The following is a 19,532-nucleotide window of genomic DNA, read 5'->3' on the forward strand; positions in this document are numbered from 1 at the left end:
TTAGGAGGACAAACTGAAACACATGAAGAAAACGCCAAAAGGATGAGTGTCGGGAGGGAGGGGGTAAACTGTGTCCGTAATTGATTTAGGCTTATCCAAAATTGTATATTTGAAGTATCAGGTTGATTGTGGAGGTCTGCACACTAAGAAATGTATAGTAATTTTGACTAAGAATGAATTGAGATACCACATCTGTCATTACCACAAGGGATGAGAATAGTTGCTACTGGAAATATAAGAATATACTGTATGTCAATGTACACTCTGCCAGTATCGGTGTGTGCTAAGTTGAGGGTCTTACATTAAAGTGATAGAACCAACTTGAAGCACTACCATTCTAAACTTGGGTTCGACAATTTATCAATAGTTATAATTATGGTTTGGAAAGGCGAGGCTTCTAGAGACAGAGCTACACAACTAAAATGTGAGGAGAGCCACTAGATTGGGGCAAGGTTAGCCCAAGCTGCAATCTCATTCTTATCAAGGTTGGTGTGAAACTGTTTAACATGTGTCCTCTCTTCCCTGTGAAAGTCAATATGCATGTACCCTAGACCAAATTCGGGAGATGTCTAGAGAAAATTGGCAATGCCTAAAGAATTGCGTAAATTGGCTCTACAAACAGAGAGGCTCTTGACTATCTTTTGGCAGTTCAAAGGGGCACTTGTGCAATCAGTTGTATTTATTATGGATCCCTATTAGCTGCTGTTACTCTTCCTGGAGTACAGCAAAATTAAGGCAGTTTAAACAATTATAGAAACATCACAATACATTCGCAACACACTGTGTGCCCTCAGGCCCCTACTCCACCACTACCGTACTAAATCCATGTGGATGTATAGAGCATATATGTGTGTGTGTGTGTGTGTGTATATCGGCGATGAATGTTGTACTTTTGCCCCAGATCACTCCTCTCATATGACTGATCTCACCGAACACATTGCCACTGTTGCGAAGAATAATTCCCCACAACCAGAGGGGACGCCTGCAACTTGGTTGGAATCTCTGTTTGGAAGTTGGGGATCCCAAATTGCCAAAATGGGCTACAGCAAGTTTTTTTTCCTTTTTCTTAGTTTGTCCAAATTGTGTTATTGAACATGCTGTGTATGTTTGATAAATTAATTGCCGTTAATAGAAGTATAACCTTTCCTATGATGATAGTGTTACCATACTAATTAGATTGTATAATACAGAACGAAGGGTTTGAAGTGTCTGGTTTCATGTGTTCATTTTCCTTACTTTAAAATTCAAAAAGGCATTTGCACATCTGAGCAAACTTTTTTTGCAGGTGCATTGCAACAGTTGAATAAGACGAATGAAAAAGGAAACCGCACACTGCTCTTGATAGTGTCACGGATCTTTAATAGGCTTAACGTATCGGCCTCCATCAGAGATTTCCCCTTACTTTAAAAGAAATATGATAGAGAAGAAAAAAACGAAATGCTTACATTAAAATGCAATGATTATCATCACACACGACGTGATAAGTTAAATATGATGGACATTATTACATTAGTTATTTTCTGATAACCAATTTCTGTGTGTTCTGTTGCTGCTTTTCTCAAAACCAATTTCTGTGTTCATGAAAGTGACTGATTGAACGAATCCTCACTATCAGTATCTGCAATTTGGCAGTACGCCCAGAACCTTGTTTAGAGAACGAAAGATCTCAGTTTCAGGGTCTCAGCTTAGAGAAAAGAAGCCTTGTGAGGTATTGGTCTGTCACATGCATGATCCAGTATTAGTCGTCACATGAATGAAGCAAACATGAATTATGAATAAGCTAAATAATGCAAATATAACTTGTCAGTATTTAAGGGAACTAACGGGACTGCCCAGTTAGAGCTCCTAATCGACATGTGTACTAGGTGCATTAAGTTTGTTGGAACCACTCCAGCGCGCTGATTATAAACCATTATTTATTTAAGATGGAATTCAAGTGTCCCTGTGTAAGAATTCCCACGACACCCCTTTCATAATTCTTCTGCAATTTGTTTTTGTAGGTTGTAACCAGGCACTATGAGGAATTCCAATCACTAACACATCAGCACCTTTTGGAATGGAACAACTCTGTTCAGTGGTACACAATACACACAGGACCCAGGACTTGTTAGTGGGTTAGTCAGATTAGTAGCAATTAGGCTGTGTCCTAATTGACACTATTTCCCAAGTTCAATACTTTTAACCAAAGCCAGAGGGTCAAGGGTAGTGCACTACAGGGGAAATAGGGTGTGGTTTGAGACACAGCCATAGCGTTCTTCCCACTTACCGTTCTCCTTGTACTTCATGCCCAGGATGACCTCTGGGGCCCTGTAGTACCTCGTCACCACATAAGGGGTCATCATGAAGTTGGTGCAGGCCGTTCTGGCCAATCCAAAGTCCAGGATCTTCAGAGTACAGTCTGACTTGACCACTATGTTACTGGGCTTCAGATCCTATAGGGAGAGAGGGATAGAGCATACAGCGTATCCGGAAAGTATCACATTTTAATGGTCATATACACATGGTTAGCAGATGTCAATGCGAGTGTAGCGGAATGTGACTTTTTCCACATGGTTACGTTACAGCCTTATTCTAAAATTGATTCAATTGCCCCCCCCCCCCAAACAATACCCCATAATGACAAAGTAAAAACAAGTTTGACATTTTTTGCAAATGTATTCAAAATAAAATACTGAAATATCACATTTACTTAAGTATTCAGAACCTTTACTCAGTACTTTGGTGAAGCACCATTGGCAGTGATTACACCCTCACGTCTTCTTGGGTATGACGCTGCAAGCTTGGCACGCCTGTATTTGGGGAGATTCTCTTCATTCTTCTCTGCAGATCCTCTCAAGCTCTGTCACATTGGATGGGGAAAATAGCTGCACAGCTATTTTCAGGTCTCTCCAGAAATGTTCGATCGGGTTCAAGTCCAGGCTATGGCTGGGCCACTCAAGGACATTCAGAGACTTGTCCCGAAGGCACTCCTGTGTTGTCTTGGCTGTGTGCTTAGGGCCATTGTCCTGTTGGAAGGTGAACCCTCGCCCCAGTCCGAGTTCCTGATCAGGTTTTCATCAAGGATCTCTGTACTTTGCTCCGTACACCTTTTCCTCAATCCTGACTAGTCTCCCAGTCCCTGCCGCTGAAAAACATCCCCACAGCACGATGCTGCCCAGACCATGCTTCACCGTAGGGATGGTGCCAGGTTCTCCAGACATGACACTTGGCATTCAGGCCAAAGAGTTCAATCTTGGTTTCATCAGACCAGATAATCTTGTTTCTTAAGGTCTGAGAATCCTTTAGGTGCCTTTTGGCAAACTCCAGGCGGGCTGTCATGTGCCTTTTACTGAGGAGTGGCTTCCGTCTGACCACTAACATAAAGGCCTGATTGGTGGAGTGCTGCAGAGATGGAAGAACCTTTCAGAAGGACAACCATCTCCACAGAGGAACTCTAGAGCTTTGTCAGAGTGACCATCAGGTTCTTGGTTACCTCCCAAACCAAGAACCTTCTCCCCCGATTGCTCAGTTTGGCCGGGTGGCCCGCTCTAGGAAAAGTCTTGGTGGTTCCACATTTCTTCCATTTAAGAATGGAGGATTCTGTACTTTTGGGGACCTTCAATACTGCAGAAATGTTTTGGTACCCTTCCCCAGATCTGTGCCTCGGAGCTCTACGGACAACTCCTTCGACCTCATGGCTTGTTTTTTTCTCTGACATGGCACTGTCAACTGTAGAACCTTATATAGACAGGTGTGTGCCTTTTCAAATCATGTCCAATCAATTGAATTTACCACAAGTGGACTCCGATCAAGTTGCAGAAACATCTCAAGGATGATAAATGGAAACAGGATGCACCGGATATCAATTTCGAGTCTCATAGCAAAGGGTCTGAAAATGTAAATAAGTTATTTCGTTTTTTCTTTTTGTTATAAATTAGCAAACATTTCAAAAAACCTGTTTTCGCTTTGTCATTATGGGGTATTGTGTTTAGTTTGCTGAGACTTATAAAAAAAATATATATATTTAATCAATTTTAGAAATGAGCTGTAACGTAGCAAAATGTGGAAAAAGTCAAGGGGCCTGAATAATATCTGAAGGCACTGTATGTAGTCAAAGTGTGTATGCTGGTGTGTGTGCTGCATTCATGCAAGTATGTGAGCGTGTGCAGGTGTGTGTGTTCCTCACCCGGTGGATGATGCCAGCGGAGTGCAGGTGTCTGATGCCACAGAGGATCTGGTAGAGCAGGTAGGACATCCTCTCATGGTCCAGGTCCATGTGGATCACCTGGCACAGACTGGCATCCATTAGCTCCATCACTAGGTAGCTGGCACAGGGACCGGGAGAGGAGAGGGAAGGAGAAGAGCACATAAGAACAAGCAGAGATTGAATAGTAGAAGATTGGCGAGAACGTCTATCAGCAAACCTATGGGTATTACTGTATCAAACTGGATTTGAGTTGAAGACTAGGGCTCTATTTCAATGTCCACACTCGTATAGTACGCGTAGAATTACGCCATGCATTGGAATGTAGCGCAGAACTACTCAACAGTAAAAGAAAGACCACAGGTACAAGAAGACTTACAGGTCCTGAAACTCCTCCAGTGACTTCTGAGGCGTGAACACATTGATCAACCTGATAATCTGAGGACAGACAAAACGCCACTCATCAGCTGAATAGATTATTAAAGGAATATGGGTTATTAACAGGTAATGAAACGTAATATCATGGTATTACTGATGGTTACTATATTGTATCTATTAGGTCATTATTTTTTGCATCATACGGCATGTGTCAGCTTCAAATAGACAATCCGCTCAATAGACAGGGCAGAGGGCTTTCAAACAGTAGCTTGTTAAAAATCGGGTGCCATACGTTTTTGTGGTTGACACATTTGAGCAGCACCAGTTCCCTGTAGGCCCGCTTGGCATGAGTCTGGTTCTGGAATGGCCGACACAGCTTCTTTACTGCCACGGGAAAACCTAACACTGAGTCCAGAGCAGAGCTGGAGAGAGGGTTGGGGGGGTGAAAAAGGAAGAAAGAGTGGTGGGGGTATAGGGAGGATGGAGAGAAAAATATGTGCCATGACTCATGACAGCGCAAGGCTAAGAGACATACTCATGGAACCTTTCATTCTTGTAGAATAGAGAACAGTAAAACAGTAGCTAGCCTAGTTCTAGGACTACCCAACCTATGGCCCAATCCCAAATGGAATGCACTTGTGGAGATATGAGAGGATTTGACTGGTATAAACAAGTAAGTGAAACTTTCACTTATTAGAGGGCATATTGTTTGTCTACATAACGGTTGTCTTACCAGACAATCCCCTGTGCCCCGGAGCCGATGGCCCTGAGCTCCTGGTAGCGCTTCAGAACAGTGAAGGTGGAGTCTCCCACCTGCACACTGTAGAACTGGCCCTCATCCACACTCATACTGCTGCCGTCTCAGTCAGGGGCCTCTGTGCTGCCTCAGGGGCCGGAACCAGTCTAGGAGACACAGAGATCGATATAGTAGGACTTGTCTTACTATAAATCATAATATATGTCTGAAATTTGCAAAGCATCCTTCCAGCCATCCAAGTCCTGTTAATCTAAGCAGAGTGTGTGAGGGTCTGTGGGTGTGTGTTTAAATGCAGTATAAGAGGACAGAAGCAGTGAGATGCTAGCTGACAGATTGAGAGCGCCTAGGGCCGTAGTCTAAACAACACTGCTGTGCCTGCTCTAACCCAGTTACACAACATTACTCCCTTACAACAACCTCTGGCAAAACACATGCAGCTTGACACATACATTTTTGGGGCGACCTGACCAAATTCACATAGAAATGAGAGTAATTCGCATTGAAAGCATGTGCGCTATTTCTATGCTTCGTTTTTGCGTCTTTTACTTTTTAACACCGGTATCAAGCAGCTGAAAAAACAATATTTTTGGTTATGGGAAATATATTTCACAATGGTTTAGATGGTACAATGACTCTATTATACTTGCTCGTTTTGTCAAACTGAAATTTTAGCAACCAGGAAATGGCGGATCAATTTCTGCATAGTGCATCTTTAAAACATACATTTTTTAAAACACGTATACACAAACTGACAAAACAGTTAATCTACGCTGATGAAGATCCATGTCTGCCTGTTAAGCGTGGTGTGTGTTTCAGGACCTCAGAGATAATGTGTGGGCATGCTGTTGCTGATGCTTCTGGCAGGAAGAAAGAGGAATGTTATTATTGGCTGTGTATGTGGGGGAGGCATGTTTGTGTCAGTGTGTGTGTGATTGCAGATGCCCACACTGTTGAAGCAGTGTGTGGGCACCATGACAAATCCCCACAGGTGAATTGGACTCGGCTACATTACAGGCTTTCAGTCAGACAAATTGCCAAAAGCAAGAAGGCAAGGTACAGGGGAACTCATATCCCTTTATAATTTTTTTAAACACAATAAAAACACTCACAGACAATGACACTAAACACAGAGGTACACATGGAAAAGACATGCACTCATGTCATGAATCTACAATCGCATGTGAAACCACAGGAGTTGTGCGTGCGCACATACAAGGTTAGGGAGAAACGGATTTACGTGTACTCCATTACATGTAACAGATTATATATATATATATATATATATGTATTTTTTTAACTAGTTACGTTACCAGCTAAAATATTGTAATCAGATGACAGATACTTTTGAAAAAACAGATTACTTTTGAATAAAATAAAAAAATAAAAATCTTTGACACCGTTGACGTGTCGGTCCCATGTTTCAGGAGTTGAATTTAAGATCACAGAAAATGTCCATATACACAAGAAGCTTATTTCTCTCAAATTGTGTGCCCTAATTTGTTTACGTGAGCATTTCTCCTTTGCCAAGATAATCCATCCACCTGACAGGTATGGCATGTCAAGAAGCTGATTAAACAGCATGATCAATACACAAGTGCACCTTGTGATGGGGGACACCAAAAAGCCACTAAACTGTGCAGTTTTCTCACACAACACAATGCCACAGATGTCTCAAGTTGAGGGAGCGTTTAAACTGGCATGCTGAATGGAGGAATGTCAACAAGAGCTGTTGCCAGAGAATTTAATATTAATTTCACTACCAATGTCGGTTTAGAGAATTTGGCCGTACGTCCAATTGGCCTCACAACCATAGACCACATATATATCAATGCCAGCCCAGGACCTCCACATCCGGCTTCTTCACCTGCGGTATCGTCTGAGACCAGCCACCCAGACAGTTGATGGATCTGTACAACCAAAGAATTTCTGCACAAACTGTCACAAACAGTCTTAGGGAAGCTCAGCTGTGTGCTCAGCATCCTCACAAAGGTCTTGATCGGACTGTAGTTCGGCAGGTAGCATAGTGGTTAGGGCAATGGACCAGTAATCGAAAGTTTGCAAGATTGAATCCCTGAGCTGACTAGGTAAAAATCTGCAATTCTGCCCCTGAACAAGGCAGTTAACCAACTCTTCCTAGGTAGTCATTGAAAATAAGAATTTGTTCTTAAAAAGGTTAAAGAAAAAAAAATCATAACTGACTTCAGTGGGCAAAATGCTCACCTTCGCTGGAAAAGCGTGCTCTTCATGGATGAATCCCGGTTTGAACTCTACCGGACATATGGCAGACAGCGGCGTGTGGGCGAGCGGTATGCTGATGTCAACGAGGAGAACAGAATGCCTTATGGTGACGGTGGGGTTATGGCATGGGCAAGCATAAGCTAAGGACAATGAACACCATCTATGCAAAAGGAGATGTGTCGTAAAACATGAGGCAAATGGTGTTCACACCAGATACTGACTGGTTTTCTGATCAGTCTCTACATAATTGTTAAAAAAAATTTAAAGGTTCCGTATTCCCAGTGATGTGAAATCCATAGATTAGGGCCTAATGAATTCATTTCAATAGACTGATTTCCTTTTATAAATTCAGTAAAATCTTTTTAAAATTGTTGGATGTAATTTCTCAATAACTTTCAAAATCAGCATGGGAAAAAAAAACGTGCATTTTTTAATTTTGTTCCGCCTGAGCGAGTCTGACCACAAGTCAGAGACCATTATGACGACACACTAAATGTGTTTGATGGATCGCAGGAAAGAGCAGGGAAAGGCTTTTGTGGGCTACAGTCCAAGCTATGTCTTCCAATGGTGTGACTGATGTCAGCATCCAAAGATTATCCAACTTGAATTAACAGGTAGTTGGAGGGAAGGGCGACAGCAGTGGCGTTGCCTACAGGAAATGCTGTTATCACTTATTATTGATATCTACCTGGCACATTGACATGCACTGCTGTGCGCTCATTTAGCCATTTGCGCCTTACGGATTGTGGTTGTTGTGGATGACTGTTTACTTATTTTCCACCATAAATTGCAAATAAATTCATTAAAAATCCTACAATGTGATTTTCTGGATTTCTTTTTCTCGTTTTGTCTGTCATAGTTGAAGTGTACCTATGATGAAAATTACAGGCCTCATCTTTTTAAGTGGGAGAACTTGCACAATTTGTGGCTGACTAAAAATACTTTTTTGCCCCACTGTATATACAGTACCAGTCAAATGTTTGGACACACCTACTCATTCATGGGTTTTTCTTTATTTGTACAATTTTCTACATTGGAGAATAATAGCGAAAACATCAGAGCTATGAAATAACATATGGAATAAAGTAGTAACCAAAAAAAAAAAAAGTGTTAAATTAAAATATTTTATATATTTGAAACTCTTCGAATTAGCCACCCTTTGCCTTGACAGCTTTGCACACTCTTGGCATTCTCTCAACCAGTTTCACCTGGGAAGCTTTTCCAACAGTCTTGAAGGAGTTCCCACATACTGTATGCTGAGTACTTGTTGGCTGCTTTTCCTTCGCTCTGTGGTCCAACTCATCCCAAACCATCTAAATTGGGTTGAGGTCGGGTGATATGATGCAGCACTCCATCACTCTCCTGCTTGGTCAAATAGCCCTTACACAGCCTGGAGGTGTGCTGCATCATATCACCCGACCTCAACCCAATTTAGATGGTTTGAGATGAGTTGGACCGCAGAGTGAATGAAAAGCAGCCAACAAGTGCTCAGCATACAGTATGTGGGAACTCCTTCAAGACTGTTGGAAAAGCATCCCAGGGGAAGCTGGTTGAGAGAATGCCAAGAGTGTGCAAAGCTGTCAAGGCAAAGGGTGGCTAATTAAACGAATCAAAACGTATTTTAGATTCTCCTAAGTAGCTATCCTTTGCCTTGACAGCTTTGCACACTCTTGGAAATCTCTCAACCTGGAGGTGTGTGTTGGGTCCTGTTGACAAACAAATTATAGTCCCACTAAGTGCAAACCAGATGGTATGGCGTATCGCTGCAGAATGCTGTGGTAGCCATGCTGGTTAAGTGTGCCTTGAATTCTAAATAACTCACTGACAGTGTCACCAGCAAAGCACCCCCACACCTCCATGCTTCACAGTGGGAACCACACCTGCGTAGATCATACGTGACACTGTCAGTACTCTGCGTCTCACAAAGACACGGCGGTTGGAACCAAACATCTCAAATTTGGACTCATCAGAGCAAAGGATAGTGCTCCTGTTCCTTGGCCCAAGCAAGTCTCTTCTTATTGGTGTCCTTAAGTAGCCATGTCTTTGCTGCAATTCAATCATTTATTTGAGCTGTTCTTGACATATATGGACGTGGTCTATCTTCTTTATACCTCCCCGACCGTGTCAAAACACAACTGATTGTCTCAAACGCATTAAGGAAATGAAGACATTTCAAACTAACAAGGCACACCTGTTAATTGAAATGCATTCCAGTTGACTACTTCATGAAGCTGGTTGAGAGAATGCCAAGAGTGTGCAAAACTGTCTTCAAGGTAAACAATGGCTACTTTGAAGAATATCAAATATATTTTAATTACTACATGATTACTACTGTGCTATCTAACCTCCAAAAGAGCTTCAATGCCATACAACACTCCTTCCATGGCCTCCAACTGCTCTTAAACGCTAGTAAAACCAAATGCATGCTTTTCAACCGTTCGCTGCCTGCACCCGCACGCCCGACTAGCATCACCACCCTGGATGGTTCCGACCTAGAATATGTGGACATCTATAAGTACCTAGGTGTCTGGCTAGACTGCAAACTCACCTTCCAGACTCATATCAAACATCTCCAATCCAAAATCAAATCTAGAGTCGGCTTTCTATTTCGCAACAAAGCCTCCTTCACTCACGCCGGAAAAATTACCCTAGTAAAACTGACTATCCTACCGATCCTCGACTTCGGTGATGTTATTTACAAAATAGCTTCCAATACTCTACTCAGCAAACTGGATGCAGTTTATCACAGTGCCATCCGTTTTGCTACTAAAGCACCTTATACCACCCACCACTGCGACCTGTATGCTCTAGTCAGCTGGCCTTTGCTACATGTTCGTCGCCAGACCCACTGGCTCCAGGTCATCTACAAGTCTATGCTAGGTAAAGCTCCGCACTGGTCACGATGGCAACACCCACCCGTAGCACGCACTCCAGCAGGTGTATCTCACTGACCATCCCTAAAGCCAAAACCTAATTTGGCCGCCTTTCTTTCCAGGTCTCTGCTGCCTGCGACTGGAATGAATTGCAAAAATCTCTGAAGTTGGAGTCTTTTATCTCCCTCACCAACTTTAAACATCTGCTATCTGAGCAGCTAACCGATCGCTGCAGCTGTACATAGTCCATCGGTATATAGCCCACCCAATTTACCTACCTCATCCCCACACTGTTTTAATTTTACTTACTTTTCTGCCCTTTGCACACCAGTATCTCTACCTGCACATGTTCATCTGATCATTTATCACTCCAGTGTTAATTTGCTAAATTGTAATTATTCACTCCTATGGCCTATTTATTGCCTACCTCCTCATGCCTTTTGCACACAATATATATAGATTATTTTTTCCCCTACTATGTTATTGTTTACTCCATGTGTAACTCTGTGTTGTTGTCTGTTCACACTGCTATGCTTTATCTTGGCCAGGTCATAGTTGCAAATGAGAACCTGTTCTCAACTAGCCTACCTGGTTAAATAAAGGTTAAATAAAAAATAAAAATTCCATGTGTCATTTCATAGTTGATGTCTACGATGTAGAACATTTTTAAAATATAGAAAAAAATACCTGGAACGAGTAGGTCTGTGCCCCCCATCCCCGGCTTACTTTTATGGGTTAATGTAAAGATAATATGATTAGGTTATCTATAGAAAGCAATGGGTTGGAAGAAGCCTAACATAACCAACCCATAAAGGAGATGCAACATCAATTTCTGGCCCGCTATGTAAACTCTAACATAGTTTTATCCTGCAATAGATGTTGGTAAATTGGCTATATTAATTTGTCTTCTAATGTCTCTTAAAGGGGAAAGTAATTTGAAAGCAACAAAGACTACTAAGAAGGTATCAGTCGCATTAAAATCATACTTCAATTAAGGGGTTGGCACTGATTTACTATAGACTAGACCACCCACTAAACTATTATGTGAACAGAGTTAGTTTTAGACAGAGTATAAACACATATCCTGTGTGAGCATGAGTATCTTCACAGCTAGCCCTGTGTGACACACAGGGACCCCTGGGGCAGGATGTGATGCGGCTCCCTGGAGCTAACTGACTGGAATATCAGATTATAATACAGCAACACACAAAGGCAGTGCTTATCTGTATGGAGAGAGTCTTATAAAAAGGAGTCGAGTTCGGCCGATTATGATTTTTCAACGCCGATACCGATTATTATTATTTTTACCATGCATTTGTAATAATAATATAATAATAATAATAATAATGACAATTACAACAATACTGAATGAACACTTATTCTAACTTAATATAATACATCAATAAAATCAATTTAGCCTCAAGTAAATAACGAAAGATGTTCAATATGGGTTAAATAATGCAAAAACAAAGTGTTGGAGAAGAAAGTAAAAGTGCAATATGTGCTATGTAAGAAAGCTAACGTTTAAGTTCCTTGCTCAGAACATGAGAACATATAAAAGCTGGTGGTTCCTTTTAACATGAGTCTTCAATATTCCCAGGTAAGTTGTTTTAGGTTGTAGTTATTATAGGAATTATAGGACTATTTCATATACCTTTGACTATTGGATGTTCTTATAGGCACTTTAGTATTGCCAGTGTAACAGTATAGCTTCCGTCCCTCTCTTCGCTCCTCCCTGGGCTCGAACCAGGAAAACATCGACAACAGCCAACCTCAAAGCAGCGTTACCCATGCAGAGCAAGGGGAACAACAGCTCCAAGTCTCAGAGCGAGTAACGTTTGAAACGCTATTAGCGAGCACCCTGCTAACTATTTAGCCATTTCACATCACATCGTTACATCAGCCTAATCTCTGGAGTTGACAGGCTTGAAGTCATAAACAGCAGAGCTGCTGGCAAAACGCACAAAAGTACTGTTTGATTGAATGCTTATGAGCCTGCTGGTGCCTACCATCGCTCAGTCAGACTGCTCTATCAAATCATAGACTTAATTATAACATAATAACACACAGAAATGCGAGCCTTGGGTCATTAAAATGGTTGAATCTGGAAACTATCATCTCGAAAACAAGATGTTTATTCTGTCAGTGAAATACGAAACCGTTACGTATTTTATCTAACGGGTGGCATCCATCAGTCTAAATATTCCTGTTACATTGCACAACCTTCAATGTTGTCATAATTACATACAATTCTGGCAAATTAGCGCAATGAGCCAGGCGGCCCAAACTGTTGCATATACCCTGCTTCTGCGTACAATGAACGCAAGAGAAGTGACACAATTTCACCTTGTTAATATTGCCTGCTAACCTGGATTTCTTTTCGGTAAATAAGCAGGTCTAAAAATATGTACTACTGTGTATTGATTTTAAGAAAGGCATTGGTGTTTATGGTTAGGTACACGTTGGAGCAACGACAGTCCTTTTTCGCGAATGCGCACTGCATCGATTATATGCAACGCAGGACACGCTAGATAAATTAGTAATATCATCAACCATGTGTAGTTATAACTAGTGATTATGATTGATTAAGTTTAATGCTAGCTAGCAACTTACCTTGGCTTCTTACTGCATTCGCGTAACAGGTGGGCACGTGGTTAGAGCATTGGACTCGTTAACCGTAAGGTTGCAAGATTGAACCCCTGAGCTGACAAGGTAAAAATCTGTCGTTCTGCCCCTGAACAAGGCAGTTAACCCACTGTTCCTAGGCCGTCATTGAAAATAAGAATGTGTTCTTAACTGACTTGCCTAGTTAAATAAAGATTAAATAAAGGTGTTAAAAAATATATATAAAAATAAGAATCTGCAAAATCAGCGTCCAAAAATACAGATTTCCAATTGTTATGAAAACTTGAAATCGGCCCTAATTAATCGTCCATTACGATTAATTGGTCGACCTCTAAAAAAAGGAGTCACAACACAAAGAAAGAATGGACACTCGTGTCATGGTTTGGTGGACTGAAATAAGGCCCGGCACCCACCTAGCCTAACTCATACCCTAAAAGGTGAGTGGGTTCAGATAAAAAACTGGATTAGGCAGAGAATGTGGTAGTGAAGCATCTAAAACAGTGCACGTTAGGCTAGACTAAATACACACACCAAACAAAAATGATTTTTAAAAACGCAGCATGCAACAATTTAAAAGATTTTACTGATTTGCAGTTCATAAGGAAATCCCAAACATAGGTAGTGAAATGTCTGGTGAGTATGCAGGCAATGGAAGAAATGGGACATTTTGAGCTTCCAGGAATTGTGTACAGATCCTTGCGACATGGGCCGTGCATTATCATGCTGAAACATGAGGTGATGGCGGCAGATGAATTGCACGACTATTGGCCTCAGGAGCTCGTCAGGGTATTTCTATGCATTCAAATAGCCATTGATAAAATGCAATTGTGTTCGTTGTCCGTAGCTTACGCCTGCCCATACCATAACCCCACCATGGGGCACTCTGTTCACAACATTGATATCAACAAACCGCTTGCACACATGACGCCATGCACACTGTCTGTCATCTGCCCAGTACAGTTGAAACCGGGATTCATCTGTGAAAAGCATTTTCCAAATTAGGTCGGTTACGACACCGAATTGCAGTCAGGTTAAGACTGGGGGTCGACCGATTAATCGGAATGGACGATTAATTAGGGGAGATTTCAAGTTTTCATAACAATCGAAAAATCGGTATTTTTGGACACCGATTTTTTACACCTTTATTTAATCTTTATTTAACTAGGTAAGTCAGTTAAGAGCGCATTCTTATTTTCAATGACGGCCTAGGAACGGTGGGTAAACTGCCTTGTTCAGGGGCAGAATGACAGATTTTTTCCTTGTCAGCTCAGGGATTCAATCTTGCAACCTTACAGTTAATTAGTTCAACGCTCTAACCACCTTCCTCTCATTGCACTCCACGAGGAGCCTGCCTGTTATGCGAATGCAGTAAGCCAAGGTAAGTTGCTAGCTAGCATTAAACTTATCTTATAAAAAACAATCAATCATAATCACTAGTTAACTACACATGGTTGATGATATTACTAGTTTATCTAGCGTGTCCTGCATTGCATATAATCGATGCGGTGCGTATCGTTGCTCCAATGTGTACCTAACCATAAACACAAATGCCTTTCTTAAAATCAATTACACAGAAGTATACATTTTTAAACCTGCATATTTAGCTAAAAGAAATCCAGGTTAGCAGGCAATATTAACCAGGTGAAATTGTGTCACTTTTCTTGTGTTCATTGCACGCAGAGTCAGTGTATATGCAACAGTTTGGGCCGCTTAATTTGCCAGAATTTTCCCGTAATTATGAAATAACATTGAAGGATACGCAATGTAACAGCAATATTTAGACTTATGGATGCCACCCGTTAGATAAAATACGGAACGGTTCCGTATTTCACTGAAAGAATAAATGTCTTGTTTTCGAGATGATAGTTTCCGGATTCGACCATATTAATGACCAAAGGCTCGTATTTCTGTGTGTTATCATGTTATAACTAAGTCTACGATTTGATAGAGCAGTCTGACTGAGCGATGGTAGGCAGCAGCAGGCTCGCAAGCATTCATTCAAACAGCACTTGTGTGCGTTTGCTAGCAGCTGTTTATGACTTCAAGCCTGTCAACTCCCGAGATTAGGCTGGTGTAAGCAATGTGAAATGGCTAGCTAGTTAGTGGGGTGTGCGCTAATAGCGTTTCAAACGTCACTCGCTCTGAGATTTGGAGTGGTTGTTCCCCTTGCTCTGCATGGGTAACGCTGCTTCGAGGGTGGCTGTTGTCGATGTGTTCCTGGTTCGAGCCCAGGTAGGAGCGAGGAGAGGGATGGAAGCTACTGTTACACTGGCAATACTAAAGTGCCTATAAGAACATCCAATAGTCAAAGGTTAATGAAATACAAATGGTCTTGAGAAATAGTCCTATAATAACTACAAACCTAAAACTTCTTACCTGGGAATATTGAAGATGTTAAATGTAAGTCATGTTAAAAAGAACCACCAGCTTTTATATGTTCTCATGTTCTTAGCAAGGAACTTAAAACGTTAGCTTTGTTACATGGCACATATTGCACTTTTACTTTCTTCTCCACTTTGTTTCTGCATTATTTAAACCAAATTGAACATGTTTCATTATGTATTTGAGGCTAAATTGATTTTATTGATGTATTATATTAAGTTAAATGCATTCAGTATTGTTGTAATTGTCATTATTACAAATAAATAAATAAAACACTATTTTTTTATATTTTTAAATCGTCCGATTAATCGGTATCGGCTTTTTGTGGTCCTTCAATAAATCGGTATCGGCGTTGAAAAACCATAATCGGGCAACCTCTAGTCAAGACCCTGGTGAGGACGCCGAGCATGCATATTAGCTTCCCTGAGACGGTTTCTGCTGTACTTCTTCAGTTGTGCAAACACACAGTTTTGTCAGTAAGTCTAAGACAGAGTATCCTGGGCTGGCGTGGTTACATGTGGCCTGCAGTTCTGAGGCCGGTTGGACTTACTGACAAATTCGCTAAAAACGACATTGGAGGAGGTTAATGGTAGAGAAATGAACATTAAATTATTTGGCAACAGCTCGGGTGGACATTCCTCCAGTCAGTATACCAATTGCACTCTCCCTAGTGTTAAGCAAGACAACTGCACATTTTAAAAGGGACCTTTTATTGTCCCCAGCACAAGGTGCACCTGTGTAACAACCATGCTGTTTAATCAGCTTCTTGACGTGCCAGACCTGTCAGGTGGATGGATTAATTTGGCAAAGGTGAAATGCTCACTAAGAGTGATGTAAACAAGGTAGTGACTTTTTTTTGAGAGAGAAATAAGCTTTTCATGCATATGGAACATTTCTGGGATCTTTTATTTCAGCTAATGAAACATGGGACCAACACTTCACATGTTACTTTTATATTTTTGTTCAGTCTATGATACTCTCCTGAGAGAAGAAATTAAAGCTATGGCTTCTCTCAATAATAAATACATTAAAAAACACCACACACACGATATTGCATCATTCAGAACCTATAGCAAGTGGAAAACGACAATCTTTTAAAAAGTACAAATGAATGAACCTCAAATGCAGTCATTGATTTGGCTCAAGAAAGCGTGAATAACGTAATCTCATTCCATGTAGGTTACTAAATTGACTTCAGACAACAAAAAAATAAGCGATAGAATAAGAGATCGTCCGGAAACACTGAAACGCCCTATAGCATAGCCTACTTCCCCCAAGCGTTAACCCCGCTATTTCGTTCCCATTCAATTCCTTGCTGGTAAACTGGCACAACCCGGTTGATTGAAAGATGAAGTCATCGCCCATCTTCTCATCGACCCCCGGTGTATGACACCGCATACCATCGGCAATCCACTATACCCTACCCTAATGTCAATCGTCAGAGGTTTGATAAAACTCACGTTTTCTGGTGTGCCACTTATTATTCGCCAAGGCCCTGGCTCTTCCGTTTCTATCACTCCGAGCAGACAATGCAGTAGCAGGAATGGAAAAAGGACGGACAGCGGGCAGAATCATACGACACCTACCTTCTCCCTTCGCTTCTCCTATGTCACTCCCATGCATGGAAATGACGAGATACCAGCTCCTCTCCCTCGTTGGGAATATCGGGTATTAAGTAAAGTTGTGAAGACCAGTTTTCCTAATTGCCAATAGAAATGTGAAAATGCTTCCCGAGTTTGAAACCAAAATGACAAACTCCTGCACTATCAGAGGCGGAGGAGGGTATGTCGGGGTTCAAGTGCTTATTGAAACGAAGAAACTCGGAAATGTCCGACTTGCTAATTGGTTGTAGTTAAACACGTGCCGCAAGTCGGAAATGTCTGTGTATCCTAGTTCCGACTAGAACGTGAACGCGGCAGTAGTCTCAACACAACAAGTGAATGACGTAATCGCGTTGTTTCACGTTGGACTCCTGAAAGTTTGTGGCAAACTTTTTTTATTGTGGAAAGAAACATTAAACTGGCGACATATTTTAAGCAAATATTCTAAATCCGCATAAAGAAAATATTTTTCCATCAGCAACCACGTTTCCATCCACAGTTTTTATGAGAGTAAAGTCATACCGTATTAAAAAAAATGGAAACAGGAAGTTTTGGTACAATTTAATAAATGCAGACAAGATCATTATCTCGTTCTACATGTCTACATGATGGCATCTTTTTGTATCGGTAAAATGTATTATGCGAGAAATGGCGATGGAAACGCCTTTATGCGCAAGTATTGATATAACAACCATCATATCGAAGTAAACTTGGAGTCACGTGATGCTATGTCTCGGGAAATCATGCAGTTTAAATTAGGCTACAGGAAATACATTAAGATGAACTTCACAGGGTGGTGAAAGTGCATGGTATGAGCTTGGTGCTCCTTTCCAATATATATCGAGGATCTTATTCTGGTGACATGATCATCGATGCTTGACTGACGTTTTGACAAATACAAACATTCTCGCTCTTATACATAGTCTCATCATGTAAACTTGCCTACCCACACTGTATCTGCAAACTGTTGGCTAGAGTAAATGTGCCAAGACCAGAGTAGGCACATTTTTTTATTTAACAGTTGTGACAAAACTATCGGTAGATTCGGTGCGAATTACGGAGGAATGAGACCTTAGCTCCCATAAATGCAACAAAAGTGTGTAAATAATGCTAATTTAACCATTCTCGTCTTTCTTTAAAATGTAATGGTAAATATGTTTTACAGTGGTAAATATGAAAATAAAAGCTTCCAAATGAAAATAACACCCCATCTCTCTGTTATGGTTTAATCCATTTATTTCTACGTGGCAGTGCTGTCCACTCAGTAGTGCTGAATTTCGGCCTCAGCCAAAGCTCCTTTATGCATAAGATTTTACTTTCTACTTCCTCATTTCAACCATTTGTTTTCCATACATTCTTGATTAAAAAAATGTTCCAATGCCTTTATTCTAATGCATTAGATTTATCTATTGATTTATCATTGTTTGCTTTTGTCAGTCAGCTGTTTAGAGCTCTCATTGCTTTGTTTTTCAAGTGCACAGCTGGTTCTCCCTGACATCCTTGGCCAAAAGTAGTACGCCATTTATTTACCCTTATTATTTTCTATCAATATTTGTTTTCTTACCTGGATCAGCTGATGAGGTCGACAATATCACTAGACCCATAGCCTACAGCTAGACACCAATTCTCATCCAATAAGTATACTTTAATGACAGCAGACCTATAAGGTGATTTGGCATTTGATTTTGCAATGGCATAGGCCTACATTATTTGGGATTTGTGTGCCCATGAGAACTGTTATATGGCGAAGCATAATTAAATGTTACATACGCATAGTTACACTTACGGTACACTTACATTGCATTTTATAAATGCTTAATAATAACAAATAACACAAATGAATGTCATTAATGTAATGGATGAAATGTAGCTTTTTATGTCACATGATCTGTGACAACTCATGAACTAGGGTGTAAAATATGTTTTTTAATTAAACTCATGTAATATATTGAAAGTAGGCTACCTGTTCTGCGTGTGTTCGTGTGTGTAAAATTGCCTTGGCTGAGAGGTTAGGTTATCTCCGCAGTGGTGTAAACCTAGTGGAGGGTAAACAGTTTTCCCACCTTTTTCAGAAAAATGCATTGAAAGTATAGGGAGCGTAATGGTGATCAGAATTTACCCACCTTCTTTTTTTTTTACAACTACATCACTGGCTACCGGTAGGCCTATTGGAAGTTCATGGTAATACACATTGTAGCCTAGTCTAGTAAATTGACCTTGTGTTAGGGTGACCATCACCTTTTTCCCGGGACAGTTTCAGCCCCATTTCAGGTGTCCATATTTTTCAGGCTACAAAAAAGGCACATTCTTCAGCAAGACGCATCAATTAATGTAGGCCTAATCAATGGTAATTGCTGTATGTCATTAGGCACACTTTTTGGTGTTTTGTAACAGATGTCTATTTTCATTCATCAAATGGCATAAGAATAAAATAAAATAGTATTTGTCACATGTGCCGAAGACAACAGGTGTAGGTAGATCTTACCTTACTTAAG

The 19,532-nt window shown here is 40.9% G+C and overlaps 1 protein-coding gene across 5 annotated transcripts in view; it reads right to left on the reverse strand.

The window, feature by feature from the left end:
- LOC118375883 (mitogen-activated protein kinase 9-like) overlaps positions 1–17,242 on the reverse strand; it is a 32,129-nt gene extending 14,887 nt beyond the window's left edge. For 3 of the 5 annotated variants that reach the window (XM_035762542.1, XM_035762532.1, XM_035762511.1), the window contains exons 1-6: positions 17,023–17,241; positions 5,295–5,464; positions 4,854–4,983; positions 4,563–4,621; positions 4,166–4,304; positions 2,267–2,432 (exon numbers count right to left, since the gene is read on the reverse strand). In XM_035762542.1, coding sequence (XP_035618435.1) covers positions 2,267–2,432; positions 4,166–4,304; positions 4,563–4,621; positions 4,854–4,983; positions 5,295–5,410 — 610 coding nt within the window. In that variant the 5' untranslated portion in view covers positions 5,411–5,464; positions 17,023–17,241. Of the gene's footprint in view, positions 1–2,266; positions 2,433–4,165; positions 4,305–4,562; positions 4,622–4,853; positions 4,984–5,294; positions 5,465–16,896 lie in introns of all 5 variants that reach the window. The other 2 variants (XM_035762527.2, XM_035762520.2) reach the window with 2 other exon arrangements.
- Positions 17,243–19,532: the final 2,290 nt, after the last annotated feature.

Source organism: Oncorhynchus keta, chromosome 4 (assembly GCF_023373465.1).
Source record: "Oncorhynchus keta strain PuntledgeMale-10-30-2019 chromosome 4, Oket_V2, whole genome shotgun sequence".
NCBI lineage: Eukaryota > Metazoa > Chordata > Actinopteri > Salmoniformes > Salmonidae > Oncorhynchus > Oncorhynchus keta.